We start from the raw sequence: 14465 nt of genomic DNA, 5'->3' as shown, positions 1-14465 counted from the left end.
TGCAGGAACTGGAGGATGCACAGGAGTGCTGTAAAAGACTGTCCTTTGTCCACAAGGTCACTGAACTCCTGAACAAGACCAAGCCACCAACATTCCTACAGAGATGGGAGAGGTGATATCCAGGCTCTATTTCTTACCGAGATGCCATTGGTAGTTCGTAGCTTCCCACCTGGGGAGAGAGAATTGCTCTTCTTTGAGGGTGTGACCTCTGGTAGGTTTTTCCTGGTCTGTCGAATGATCCCACACTCTTGCAAATATGGGCAACACTAACTGGATTTATTGGGTTACTAAAACAAGAAATTTGAAATTATGAGGGGAGGTGTTGGGGGAAATATGGATTTCTTCGGGAGAATTGGAGGGAGCAAATGGGAGCGTATAAGATTATAGTTTATTGTATACTTGTATAAACATCTCAAAGAAAAAAGTCTACGGGTGTGGCACAGGTCTACAATCCCAGCGCTTGGGAGGCAGAAGCAGCTGAATCTCTGTGATCCCAAGCCCAGTTTAGTCTACATGGTGAGTTTCAGGCATCCAAGGCTAAATAGTGATTCCCTGTTGCAAGAAAATTAAACAGATTAAAAATTTTTTTAAAAATTAAAAAAAAATACTATTTACTACAGTGGGTTCTGAATTTGAAGACTTGGCTTCTAGGTAGATTACTTGTGTTGGTGATGTGGATTCCAATCTTAGTTCTTGCAATAAATTAATAGCTGCGCTCCATTTGTGTAACCTGTTCATTCCTCACAAGGATAGGATATTTCTTCTAATTATTTGGAATGGCTTTGGAGACAGAGAGACCTCAGTTGGAATCTGAGCTTTATTTTGCGTTTTGTTTGTCTGTTTTTGAGACAGCGTCCTGCCTTTAAACTTACAATATAGCCTAGGATGACCTCGCATCGATTCTCCTGCTTCCAACCTCAAAGAATCGGGATTAGAAGTATATGTCACCTTGAGTTTTCGCTTGGCAATGATTAAATTGGCAATAATACCTATAAGTAACTGCACTATAGATTTCCCTGTGTTGGATTAAATTGGCCCCTGCAAGCACCACTGTATTTGATCACTATTCCTGTTGCTACTACAGTGTGAGATTGGAAAAGCTATGCAACCTTCCTGTGCCTCTGTATTTTTATGAGGGAAAACGGATAATGACACACTCTTCATGAGTTCTTGTGAGCATTAAATGCAACGAATAAAGTATAGTAGCCAGAACAATGCCCGTCATATGGGAGGCTTAAATTTGTGGTCTGATGTCCGCTGTGGGCAAGATGCTCAGGATAAACAGTTTGTTCTAAAGACAAAAGCAAAACCGAGGTAGGCAATCTGCAAACAATGAAACCGAATGGAGCATTGCTTTTTTTTTTTCTTCCCCAAATGCAACTGACACGCCCCGCATTTGGGTTGGATCCGCCCAGTCCTCATTAAATATGGCTGCAAGCCCGACTACCCTATTGCGGTTGCGCATGCCGAAGCTCCTCCCAGCTGCTGCTTCTCGGTGGCGCTTTCCCCCCTGGCTGGCCCGAGGTGCCTGGAGCGGGCCCTCCGTGGCGCGCATGCGCAGACGCCGTCTTGGCAGAGCTAATACTCCAAGGCGCCTGTCACATGAGCCTCGCTCCCTCTCCGCTCCCCCTCCTCCTGGCTGGGCTGTGTGAATGAAGCTCTGCCGGCTACGTGGGGCGCTAGCTCTACTCGCCGTGTGGAACGCCAGAGCCGACTGAGCGCGCTGCCCACCGCCGGTGGACACGGGCTCCGCCGCGCCGGACCTCGGTGACAGGTAAAGGCAAATGGGCTTCCCTTCCCCAACAGGTCCTTCCCTGCTCACCGGCCGCCGGCCCACCCGAGCAGCCCCCCTGGTACGGCGAGCAGGGAAGAGTGCTCGCCTGCCACCGCGGTCGGTCCCCGGAGCTGGCGTTCCCTCTGCCCGGCCGCCACTGAAGGAGGTGGTGGACAGGCTGGTTCCTGCCAGAGCGGGGCGGCATCTCCTCGGCAGCCCAGCCCTGTTCTGGGGAGCAGGGTCCCCAGGCTGCCGATCGAAGTTTCCTTGCCAAGCGGCGCCAAGCCCACCCAGCTTTGAAAGCGGGGAGCTTGGCTGCCCGCGTCGCTTCTCCAGAGGACAGGGTTGGGGCGGCGTTCGCTGGGAAAGCGCAGCCGAGGCCAGGTTCGGCTTGCTCCTGCTCTGGACCCGCCACAGGTTTCTAGGGCTTCTTAGCGAAGTGCAGTCCAGACGGTCTGGGCGAAGAAGTTGGTGTGCGTTTTCGCCCTTTGCCGCCCAATGCGCTTAAGCTGCTGCTTCCAGACGTTGGAGCCCTGCGCTCCAGCTCCTTTCCAAGTAATGGAAAGAAAGCCTTAGCTTAACTTTGACGCGCTTTTTACCTTTATGAACGTTTCAGAACAAATCAGTTGACTGAAGTTGGACGTGTGTCCCTGTGATAACGTCAGTGGAAGCTGCGCCGAGTAAAAGAGGGGAAATCCAGAAGGTGAAGCATTAAAAACCAGTGAGACTCCCCTTTACACATACTTCATAAATGTATTAGTAATTTCCCGGGTTGAATTTCAGAGCTGTTAAATTTACTCTTGTTCCACGACGTGCTGATCAGTACTTCTTAACAGTAAAATAAGAGGGGGATGGGGAGCCGGCTTAAACTAAGCCATGTTCCAGGTAAACTCATTGGAGCACTTTTTCCTGGTGAATTCATCCTTAGAGTTTAAGTTTCTTAAGCTCTCTTTTTCTTGGATTTTAGGAGCCTCTCCTCATCCAAAGCCCAGTCTTTGTTGGAGTTTTGAGGACTGGCACACACATGAACCCTTTTTGTTCTTTAAAGAAAAAGAGGTCATTAAAGAGGGCCAACACTATTCTCCAACTAGTATTAGCCTTGAGCATTTGGGCTTTAGCTTTTCCACTTCAGAGTTGCACACGTTGGTTATGTAAAAATCAATGGAAATAGGAATTCACCTCAGGACAAAAAGGTGAGGGCCTTTCTGGAAAAAAAATACAAATTAGCTTTTATGCCCAATGAGGAAAATAAATTATTAAAAAACTTGTTTAAATATACCGGGTGCTTAATATATGAAACTTCCAAACCAAACTAAGACACCCCACCCCCCAAACTGGTAATCACACCCGTTAATTTTTCCTTTGCTTTCTAACTCCTGTCATATAACTGGAAACTATTGTTTTGAGACTGAATTTAAAGATTCCAAATTGATCAATACGTGTGTATGTGTGTGTGCTCATGGGTGGGAGCTTAGCTTTATATAGTCACTTCTTTCTTCCCATCTTTCTTGGGATTCTTGGGATTGAAGTCAGCCTTGAGCGCCAAGCTCTTTTTAACTGAGGAACCTTCTCAACAGCTTTGGATTTGAAAATGCATTCCTGGGAGTTAGCTAACTTACTTTGATTGTATTAATATTAATATTCTAGTTTTATGTTTTTCTTTGTCCTTGACTCATTCCCTCATTATACAAACAATAGAATATGTTCACGATAGGAATTTTGCAAAACGAGGAAAGTACAAAATAAAGTGGAACAGAAGAGCCTCTCCCGCCCCTCAACTGCTATCATCGCTTCTTACTTTTTATTACGCTCCCTTTTTTGTATGTAAGGTTTATTTTAATACTTTATTCACAGAGTCTTCTCTATTTTCTACTGATGTGTTCATGTAACACTGCATCTTTATGGACAGAAGAATTCATTCACTGGAGGGTGGAACTTTAACATAGGCTATCACAATTCACCTCAACCAACCCTTTACTCAACCCATGATGAGTGTCCAGCCCCATTTACAGCTCCAGTCCCAGTGATACATACAGGATCCTACAGCAGTGAATGACAGTGTTAACTGATGGGAGAGCTCCACTCTCTCACCAGCAATACCTCACTGCTGCGAAGGGGGGAAACTTGCCGCTGCTTATGTATGCTGTCTTTGAAAGAGAGGTTGGGGGGGGGGGCAAGGGCTCAGTTTCAAGAATTTGAAATTCTTCTCTTGCAATTTTTATTCTTCTGTTTTACATTTTCAGGTTTGGGGCCTTAGAATCTTGCAGAAAGCAGAATCACACAGTTGCATCTCCATCTATACCCTCCTTTAAGTCCCCCTCCAAAACCTGGGGGGGGGGCACTGGAAAGCTCTGAGCCTGTGACCCCAGTGTGGGAGAAGATAAGTACAAGATGGCCATGTGGCAGGGTAAGAAATTAACACTTATTCCTCTAACTGGTTTTTCCTCCTGCTGTCTTCCACCCCCACCCCACCCCCAGTGCCAGTGGCTGCCAGCCAGCTGTTTCTTTAATTTAACCCTTTCTTTACCAGGGCAGTGCACATTCATTTAAGAGAAGCTAGAATATTCAATTGATTCTCAAGTAGATGTTAGTGGGGAATCAGACAGATGTTTTGAGAAGAATTTCCTTCCATTAAACATGTATTCCTGGGGATTATTTGTGAGGCGATGATCCATTTTCCCCTATTTGTGGTTTTCATTTGTTTCAAGCAAATTCATATTGTAAGATTCTTAAAAATAGACTTTTTTTTTTGGCGGGGGTGGGGATTGGCAGTTGACTAGCTCATTGATTTTATATTTTGGTGCTAGAAGGAAGATGCTCATTTTCATGTTATAACGTACCCAAGAGCCAAGCTCAACAATATTTTAGGTGATAAATTATATCTCTTGTTATGAGTTTCTATCTCGTGCAAAGTTGTTATTTTTAGTGAGGTTGGATATCAGTCTTCAGGATGATCAGAATTTTCATTAACATGTTATGATGACTACAGAAGAAATGCGAGTTTAAGAAATTATCGACAAAAACTACCGAGCTATGTCTGTGACCCACAAAAGGTTCAGGACTGCTTACACGAAATAGAGTTTTAAAAAGATAGCTTCAATATCTGTGAATGGCCAGAAGCTAGATTTGTCTGGGAGGTGCAAGAGCCTTTTAAAAATGTTCTCTTGGGTTTGTGATTTAAAACATGCACATACCCAAATGTAACAAACAGTTTTGATATACATGGATTGTCAGTTTAAAGATGTGTTTTGAAAGGAGATTTGGCTTGGATGCTGGATTTGATGGGTATTTCTCACAGTGAGGTGGCTCAGTGGGTAGAGGTGTTTGCCACCAAGGCGGACAACTTGAGTTCTGTCCCTGAGATCCATATATGATGGAAGGAGACAACAGATTCTCACAAATTGTCCTCTGACCTCCTCATCTGTGGCATGTGGTGTGTGCATGTGCGTGTGTGTGCGCGCGGTTAAATCCTAAGACGTTCTTTTCCTTCACCAAGCAGACTAGAGACAGGAGGAAAGCGCAGAAGCTTGGGTTCTTCTTGCTCTGGGAAAGGCAGACTTAGGAATAAGCTGTGCCCCAGTAAGTATTACCATAGGGAAAGGTGTAAAGTGAGATGCAAGCCTAGAGGAAAAGCATGGCGAACTTTGAGGTTTGAGTTGCTCTAAAACTGAGTAGGAGGTGGCCATATGGCTACGTGAGAGAATCGCGTTCGAGGCAGACAGAGCGGCACTGTTCAGGAACTTCCAGCTTGCTTTGTTTGCCTGGTGTGAGATGAATCAAGGAAAGGAGTTGGAGGCCAGAAAATAAAGAACCTTGTATGTTCTAGGAAGGCTTTTTATACTCTCTCCTGGAGACAAAGATTCTAAACAGGGAAGTAACAGAAGCAGATTTGGTTTTAGAAAGATTCCCTTTGGCAGCAGTGCTGAGCTGAGGGGGTGCTGGAGACAGGAAAAGGCTGCACTCATTGAGAAGCTTTCTCAAGTAGAGGTTCAGGGGAGAGGTAGTAAGGGTCTGAGAAGAGAAGCAAGGGGAGTGCACTTCGAAAGCGTATGGTGAGTTCCTGCATGCTGCAAGACAGGACTGAAGAGGTGACCCTGGACTGACGGCCAGCTTGGGTGTGGAAGCTACAGTGCCCTTCTCTGAGATGGGAAACATGAGAGGTGGCTGGAGGGGAGGCTAGCTGCTGGTGTACTAAACTTTTGACCTCCTTAGCTCCTTTTGATTCCTTTGGGCTGTCAGGTTGATGTTTCAAAGGCATTTTTTGAAAAAGTATCCAGTCCAGAGTGTGTGCAAGTGGGGACTGCTTTTGTTTCTGGTGATGTGTGTGAAGTTTGTAGTTTTCCACTCCAGTTGTTCTGATAGTTGTTAATGATGTCTGTAAAGTGTTGATGATGACTGTAAAGTGTTGTCATGTCTAATGATTAATAATTATTAATAAATGAAATGTCATATTTTCTTAGCAACATTTCTTAAGAGCTGAGGCTCTGCAACATGATCTGCTTAACTTTAAAATGGACTGAAACCTCATTTTTTTGATTGTTAAGAGGGAAGGGTTCTACATAATTTAGCATTTAAGATCTCCGCAGTTTAGTGGCTGTTTGGGGGCAACTTTTAAAGGGGAAATGATAGTTCCAAAGTTAGCCACGTGAATCTGGATCGAACTATTGGCTTTATGGCTTGAGAGCTGTGAGGCTTTGGGCAATGTATTTGAGCCCTCTGTGATTCATTGTCCTCCTTTGTAAATGAGCATGAGAATAGAACTTACTATATACGGTTGTGAAGATGGTTTGAGTTAAACTTAATACTATACAGCTGTATACCCATAATCTAATCATGAGACACTTAGAACGTAATTTAGTGTGTAAATGTATTCATAATTTAGTAATAGCTATTCCTACTACTGCTGTCACCTGATAGTACTATTGTTTTACTTTCGTTTGGATGGGACTGGAGCCTCATTCTGAAGATGTCATTTCAGGTTGTCTCTGGAAGCCTAGCAATATAATAGTCTGTTTGGCTCTTCAGGTAGAGGCTGAGATATGAGGAGATTCTTAGGAAACAAGAAACTCCGTTGTAGAGTCCAGAATGGCCAAGATCAGATAGGTATTACTTGAGCGGAAGGAGAGGACTTGAAATCAGTCTTGGGATTCTCTGTTATGTTCTTTTCATGGGTTTATGGAAGAGGGAATGTGTGACTCTGTCCTCAGTTCAAGGAAGCTTTTGCATTCATTTCTTGAGGCAATTAGTTGGGAAATCTTAAGAGCTAAAAATCTCAAACCTTCCCTTTTTTTTGGATCATTGTTGACTAATTCTTAATGGAACATCTGATCAGAAATCATGCACCTCTTCGACATGGCCAATGGTATTATTTTGAGCTCACTCAATGGAGTGCTAATGCATAGTCTGGCTACCTTAAACAGAATATGCAGAGGGTGCATTCATATTTCTGATAACTGAAAGTCAGTTATCAGGGGGTTTGGTCTAATGATTGAGAAAACACCAAAGAGGAGACTTGCTAGTTCGAAGTTATAAGGAGACTCGCGTTCGTTATTTATAACTTTACTGAACCCAAGTTACATACTGGATACTACTGGGCCCCACAGATGCAGTAGTCTAGGAAAACAGCTACAGACTCTGAGCTCCTGGAATTTACCAACTAGGATAAAGGTAACATTTCAAATTAGTAAAATAGTTTATTTAACAAACTTGCTAAAGTAATTTTGAAAAAATATATATCTACATACATTTAGAAGGATTCAAATAGTTTTTAGTACTAAAGGAGGGAGGCTAGCAAAATTTTCTGTGCTTTAAAACATATTTCTGCTCAGGTCTCACCCGCCCCTCCATTGGAATTCATTCCTAAGACTTCAGCATTTAAAGGAGCCTTGTGAACAATTCTGATGTCTAATCTTGTTTAAGAACTGCTTCACTAAGTAATTCAACGTTAAATGAGAGTGAAATGATGAAAGAACTGAAAACTAGGGAATGACATAATCTCGAAGAAGATATTTATATGCTTAATAGCAAAGGTAGACATAATAAAGAAAAAGATTAATATCATTAATTATGTAACAATTTAAAACTTCTGCACATACCACAAATAAAGTTAATGAGAAAACTAGGAAGAATTGCATGCGGTCCATTGCATTTAACACAGGAAGAAAAAGCACGTGACTATTTTACTAGAAAGGCACACAGTGGCTGGGAAGGAAATCTGCACAGAGAAACATATAAACGAAAAGCGTACTCTCCGTGGTTGTGGAAGAAAGGGGAATTAGAGTAGCATACAATTTTCTCCAGTATAATTTTGCAAAGATTAAAAAAAAAATGAATGGCAGAACTCAGAGTTGGTAAAAAAAAAAAAAAAAACATGAGGAAGCAGCTGTTCTCACACACGGCTCCTGAAAATGTCAACGGAGAAATACTTTTAAAATGTTTATAGTTTGAGTGGCTGAGTAGGTAGTTATTTTCTTCTCTCTCTCTCTCTCTCTCTCTCTCTCTCTCTCTCTCTCTCTCTGTGTGTGTGTGTGTGTGTCTTCTCAAGACAGGATTTCCCTGTGTAGCCCCAGCTGTCCTAGAACTCGCTCTATGGGCCAGGCTGAGCTCAAACTCAGAGCTCTGCCTGCCTCCACCTGGAGAGTAGTTTGATACATATTAATTTATCCTAAGGAAAGAATTAAAGATGGTGCTCCAAGGATATATGAATGAATATATTAACTGTAGCATTTTCAGTGTTTGGAAAATTGGTGACATTTCTCTTCTATTAAAGTAATACAGTGGAATACTGTAGTTTCTAAAAGTGAAAAGTGACAGTGCCCTACTTAGTGGCTTAGAAATTGATTTATGATCTAGTGTTACCCGAGGAGAAAAGCAGATTTCAAATGATTAATAGTTAAAAGTCTGGTTCAGTGTGTGTATTAGTATTTCTCAACTCCACCCTCACTAAAATAGTAATTGATAAGATAGTAGCTAGGCTAATAGTTCCCAACTCCTGTGCTCATTAGTATCATTGTGGATTTAAAAAAAAAAAAAAACCCTTGAAACTGGGGCTGGAGAGATGGGGCTGGCTCAGCAGTTGAGAGCACAGGTTGATCTTCCAGAGGACCTGAGTTTGATTCCCAGCACCCACATGGTGGTTCACAGCCATCTTTAACTCTAGCCCCATGGGAATTTAACACTCTATTCTGGCTTCTGAGGGCACGGTGGTACAAAGGTGAACATGTGGGCAAAATAGCCATACACATAAAATAAAATAAAATAAAATAAAATAAAATAAATTCAGGCCAATTTAATCTGATTCTCTCTAGGTGTTGTGTATGTTTTTGTGTCCACAAATGCATAATACCAACAAAAGTCTGAAAGGAAAGCCAGGCATGGTAATACAATTCTATAATCCCAGCCCTTTGGAGGATGAGGCAGGAGGATTGTCCTGATTTCAAAGACAGCCTGAGCTATACCAGATAGCCTGGGCTATACTGTGAGGCACTATTTCAAAACAACAAAACCAGACAAGAATTATCTGCAAGGATACATACAAAATTATTTAATAGGTGTAGCTCATTAGTAGAATGCATGTTTAGCATATGCAGCGTCCTAGGATCTATCCCCAGCACTGCAAAACAGTATTAAATTAAAGATACTGAGATGCACATGTCTACAGTCTTAGCACTCAGAAGGCTGAGGCAAGAGGAACACCTGGGTTACGCTGTGAAATCCTGTCTCAAACACAAAACAAAATAAATTATACATTTACTTTATTACATGGATTACTTGTTAATTAAAAAAACTTAATTTCTGAAGGAAGTATACACACGCACATATGCACGTTTTTACCATATGATATTTATAGTACAAAAACTAGATATAGTTTCAATAATGGGCAATGCATATAAATTATGGCAGGTCTATATTGTATTGTATTTGGCCATAAAAAATGAAGTCTAATGGCCTGTTGTTGTGATCCCAGTACTTGGGTGGTTGAAGCAGGAGAAATAAGAATTCTAGGCTATCCTAGGCTACAAAGCAAAACTTGTCTAAAAAAATATCACGACTGATGTGGTAAATGCTTAGGAGAGAAACCCACACTAGAAGGAATGCTCCAAAGAAAGCGCCTTTCTCCAAGTGCTAGGCTGAGCTTACGTTTTTCTCTTTCTTTGATACATTAGCTTATTTTTCAAATTTTGTACAAGCAGTGTGTATTGCTTTTAAAAGCAGCGAACAAGTAATTTGGAAAGGAGACAGAAAAGACTGTGGACTTCCAAAGAATGCCTAAAACAAGTAGCCCACAATTGGGTGTCTGCTTCAGTTATGTGTCCCATCATACCTCTGAATAAGAAGAAAAAAAGAAACCAGGCCCCAGAGTGTTTGGTTAGAGCAGGCTTTTTGCTATTAATACTTCCACAAGGACACTTAATTTTTTGGCTGCCTCTACAATTGATTTAAAAAAAAAAATCTCTTGGGAGAGTGAAAGTGGGGACAAAGTGCCTGTGCAAAGCAACATGGGAACTGACAGAGCATCTGATGAAAACTACATGTGTGAAAAGAAAGCAGCTTGTACTAGAATTCATAGTTGCAATGGGAAACAAGTCTGCAGGCCTCGAATGCGAAAACTAGAAATTTAGACCTTGTAGGTTGTTCTTGTCTTTCTCATCATAGTGTATTTGTAAGTATTCCAATACTCTAGTGATTTGGCTAACACATGGTAGGCCAAGATGGAGTGTTAGAAAGTAGTTCAGGAGTTGATTGCAGAGGTTTGCTGTGAAATCTGGATCGTCTGGCTTGCTAATTGGACCATTATTACCTAGAAAAACCCATCTGCTCCCGACTTGACCAAATAGTAGCATTCTTTTGACTCTCAGAGTCAGGTTTTATGGTAGTGGCAAAGAAGCAGCATCCGCCCCATTTCCCTCTCCGCCTGGCACAGTGCCTCCCTGTGGCAGGTGCTCAAGAATTGAGTTGTCAATTACAAAAATACAAAGAAGCACTTGGGAGGCAGAGGCAGGCGGATTTCTGAGTTCGAGGCCAGCCTGGTCTACAAAGTGAGTTCCAGGACAGCCAGGGCTACACAGAGAAACCCTGTCTCGAAAAACCAAAAAAAAATATATATATATATATATATATATATATATATATATATAATCAAAATAAGTAAACAAAGGCATTTTGTCTCACTTTATCACTTTTCTCCAATTCCTCAGAGGGCTCAAAATGAATGGGGAATGAATTTTGATGGCAAGGATTGAAGCAGAAGTAAAGGAAAACACCTTTTCAGAAATGTTATTACCATCTAAGGTTCTTTCCCAAGCACACAGCTGTGGAGGAAACCCAGGGCCTGGTATCTGATATGACTGGATTTGAACCCACTAAAATTATCTCCCTTTCAAAAGACTAAGTTGTTTCATTGTGGGTCAAATATAGTCTTAGGGAGAAAGTCGCTTGGCTTCTGTCCTGGCTCTGTCACTGTTAGCAGTTAGCTGTTAGCTTTGAGCAAGTTATTTAATCTTAAGTGCCTCACCTTCATCACCTATAAAATGGGGTCAGTAAAAATAGCTACTAATTAGTCTATTAGTGTAACAATTGTTAAAGGGTGACTGGAAGGATTGAATGAGTTAATATACATTTATAGCCCTTTCACCGTTGCCTGAATATTGTTCAGAAGTCACAAATGCTACTAGTATGCAAAAGATACATATAATATATATTATGTATTTATGAACGATAATATTTACTCCATATAATTGTAGATGTGATTGAGTTAACCATAGAATTGTCAGTAGCTGTAGCATAAGAAATACCTATTGAAGGGTATTGAAGGGGCACTATTATTCTGGAAAGTGATCTTTCGTGTTATCCAATTCAAATGTTTAATCTTGCAAAGGAAGCAGCTGAGACCTAGTGAGTTACTCAAGGCCACACAGTTGTCACAGAGTACCTACAGCCCAGTCCTGGGGCTCCTGATAATGACTCCCCTTTTTGTCTTATTTGTCTATTTATCCCTATATTACTGTGTTGTCTGCATTTGAGGCTGTGCTAAGGTGTGTGTGTGTGTGTGTGTGTGTGTGTGTGTGCATGGTAGTGGGGTGGGATTGAATCTAGGGCATTAGACACGCTATGCAAGTACTCCAGCTCCCTACCCTCGAGCTCTATCTCCAGAACATTTACATTTTATTTTCACTTTGAGGCAAGGTCTCCTTCACTTGCTTAGGCAGGGCTTGAACTTTTGGTTTCCCTCCCTCAGCCTCCTGAGTCTTGTTGGAATTGCATGCAGATTGGGTATCTGCCAAATGTTGATCGTTCCTTACTGTGTCTTACTGCTAGTGTGGAGAGTTTTCCTCTAGCTCTGAAAAACAATTCTCCTCAAGAGGTTTCTGGGATTTTTGTGTGTGTGGGGGGGTTGTTAGTATGCTATCATTTTTGAGATAAGTTGTGGTTCTTAGGTTTTAGCCAGAATTATGATTCAGAACTTCCTGTTTCATGTAATGCTGCTGTCTGTCATGGGTAGGGCAAGGCAGGACCTAAATGCTTTGCTTTGGGTGGCAGCAAATGGCAGATTCTTTTTCCTACCCCAGTTATTTATAGACTTGAGGTAAGACTAAAGATTGTATTGAGTAGCTAATAGTGTGAGCTAAAGATCTTTGTAATATATTGATGAAGCATATTTGATGCTTTTCAACAACAACAACAACAACAACGAACAACCTGTCTGGCATTAAGTGGCATTCTATTGTATTTATTTAGGATTTCTGTCCTGACTACTTCCATGAGAAGTAACATGGGAATCACAGCATAGAGCGATTAGAAAGTATTCCAAGGTAGGGACCATCCTGTAGAGGTGAAGAAGTTACTTTAGGTAGGTGAGACTCTTTGACTCTGAGTTCTCCTTTCATTTAGTTATCAGCTTGCCCACCTACCTGTTCTTTGGTAAAACCAGCCTTTTGATTCTTTGGGTGTGTTATGTACTCCAGTGTGTAGCCCTAAAGGGCACTGGCTTTATTTTTCTAGTACTTCTCTTACCAAGACAGAGAGCATTTAGGACAGGTACCATCCACTGATTTGCTCACAGAATCTACCTTTAATTAGTAATAGCTGCTTGACCTTTCTGTCAGAATACCATGGTAATGAAATGACATAAGGCATGCTAAGGTGTTTTCTTAAGCGAGAAGCAACCAGTGTTACTCCCTCCGGTCGTCCATTATATTCTATGCAGGGATGCTGATAGACATTTAGGGTCACTAGGAAACCTAATTCTCTGTTATACTAGCAAACTCTCTCAATTAGGCCATCCCATGCCATAAGTACATGGGTATATTAAGTTCTTACATATTCCAAACCTGTCTCCTTCTCTAATGCTGTTATAACTCATCACGGGTGAGTGGGAAGTACACTGTGTCACACTACTATGTAGCATGCATCCTGGTGTTAGAGATAATTATGGGTACTGTTGCCAGGGAGTTAGGAGTTTTCTCATCTACTCGGAATCTACCCACTAAATCTTTGAATCGAAAAACAAAAGCCAGGTGGTGGTGGTGGTGGTGGTGGTGGCGGAGGCGGCGGCAGCGGCGGCGGCGGCGCACGCCTTTAATCCCAGCACTTGGGAGGCAGAGGCAGGCGGATTTCTGAGTTTGAGGCTAGCCTGGTCTACAAAGTGAGTTCTCAAAAAGAAAAAAGCAAGAAAAGAAAGAAAAGAAAAGAAAAGAAAAGAAAAGAAAAGAAAAGAAAAGAAAAGCCATCATTTAAGAGCTGGATTAGTACTGGAGAAATCTCACCCCCTGAATTTGCATTTGGGTGGAGGCAGGGCAAATCACAGCAGGGTGTACCTGCCACAACCATAGTTGGTTTGTAAACTGTTAAAAGAATTGTTAACCAATGTAAGCAAATGGTCTGTAGTTTGCTATTATTGTGTTAAATAATCTGGTTCCCCATTTCTGCTTCAGGAAGTTCAGACCTGAGAGTTGACTTAAAAGCCTCCCCCCCCCCCCCCCCGCACATTTGGGGACAGTATAAATAGTTAGACTCCATTGGCTTGGAAGTCATTCTGAAAATGTAAACTGTAAGTACCTTTTGGCTCAGGGAATATGTTTTAAAGAGGAACTGCAGGAACATCACTTACTACAATTAATATAGCTGGCAATAATGAAGTAACCAACATCCTTGCAATAATAAGTGATATAATAATAAGTATATATATATACACACACTAATAATAATAAGTGTGTATATATATAAATACATATACACACATACATACATACTATAGAAGCTGTTCATTTAATTAAAAGGGGCACAGGATATCTATATCTAGTGATAGGGAATGGTAACCAAGATACATTTTTTTTAAAGAGAGATGGCTTCATGTGGTCAAGTCTTAACCTTCCTACTTCAGCTTCTCAAGTGCTGGGATTGTAAGTGTACAACACCATGCCTGGCTTATGATACATTTTAAGTGGGGAAAAAGATGCAGAACACTGAATTATAGGACCCTTTTGGACAAGTGAAAGAGAGGGAATATTATGAGATAGGGCTTTCTAAGTCTCCCTTCCATTCTTCTCACTTCCTTCCTCCCTTCTCTTCTGTTGGGAATAGAACCCATGGCCTTGCACATGCTAGACAAGCACTACTGAGCTATACACACCTCCAGTCCTCTTAGCATGTCCGTGTGTGTGTGTGTGTGTGTGTGTGTGTGTGTGTGTGT

At 41.7% G+C, this 14465-nt stretch overlaps 1 protein-coding gene across 3 annotated transcripts in view; it reads left to right on the top strand.

Moving 5' to 3' along the window:
• The first annotated feature begins 1521 nt into the window (after positions 1–1521).
• Positions 1522–14465, top strand: part of Clcn5 (chloride voltage-gated channel 5) — a 172276-nt gene continuing 159332 nt past the window's right edge. For 2 of the 3 annotated variants that reach the window (XM_029473284.1, XM_029473283.1), the window contains exons 1-2: positions 1628–1774; positions 4018–4181. In XM_029473284.1, the coding sequence (XP_029329144.1) occupies positions 4166–4181 (16 nt within the window). In that variant the 5' untranslated portion in view covers positions 1628–1774; positions 4018–4165. Of the gene's footprint in view, positions 1775–4017; positions 4182–14465 lie in introns of all 3 variants that reach the window. The other variant, XM_021152880.2, reaches the window with a different exon arrangement.

The sequence above is a fragment of the Mus caroli genome, chromosome X, assembly GCF_900094665.2.
Source record: "Mus caroli chromosome X, CAROLI_EIJ_v1.1, whole genome shotgun sequence".
NCBI classification, from domain to species: domain Eukaryota; kingdom Metazoa; phylum Chordata; class Mammalia; order Rodentia; family Muridae; genus Mus; species Mus caroli.
Note: the sequence above shows the minus strand (reverse complement) of the source record. Positions and strands in the feature narration are given on the sequence as shown.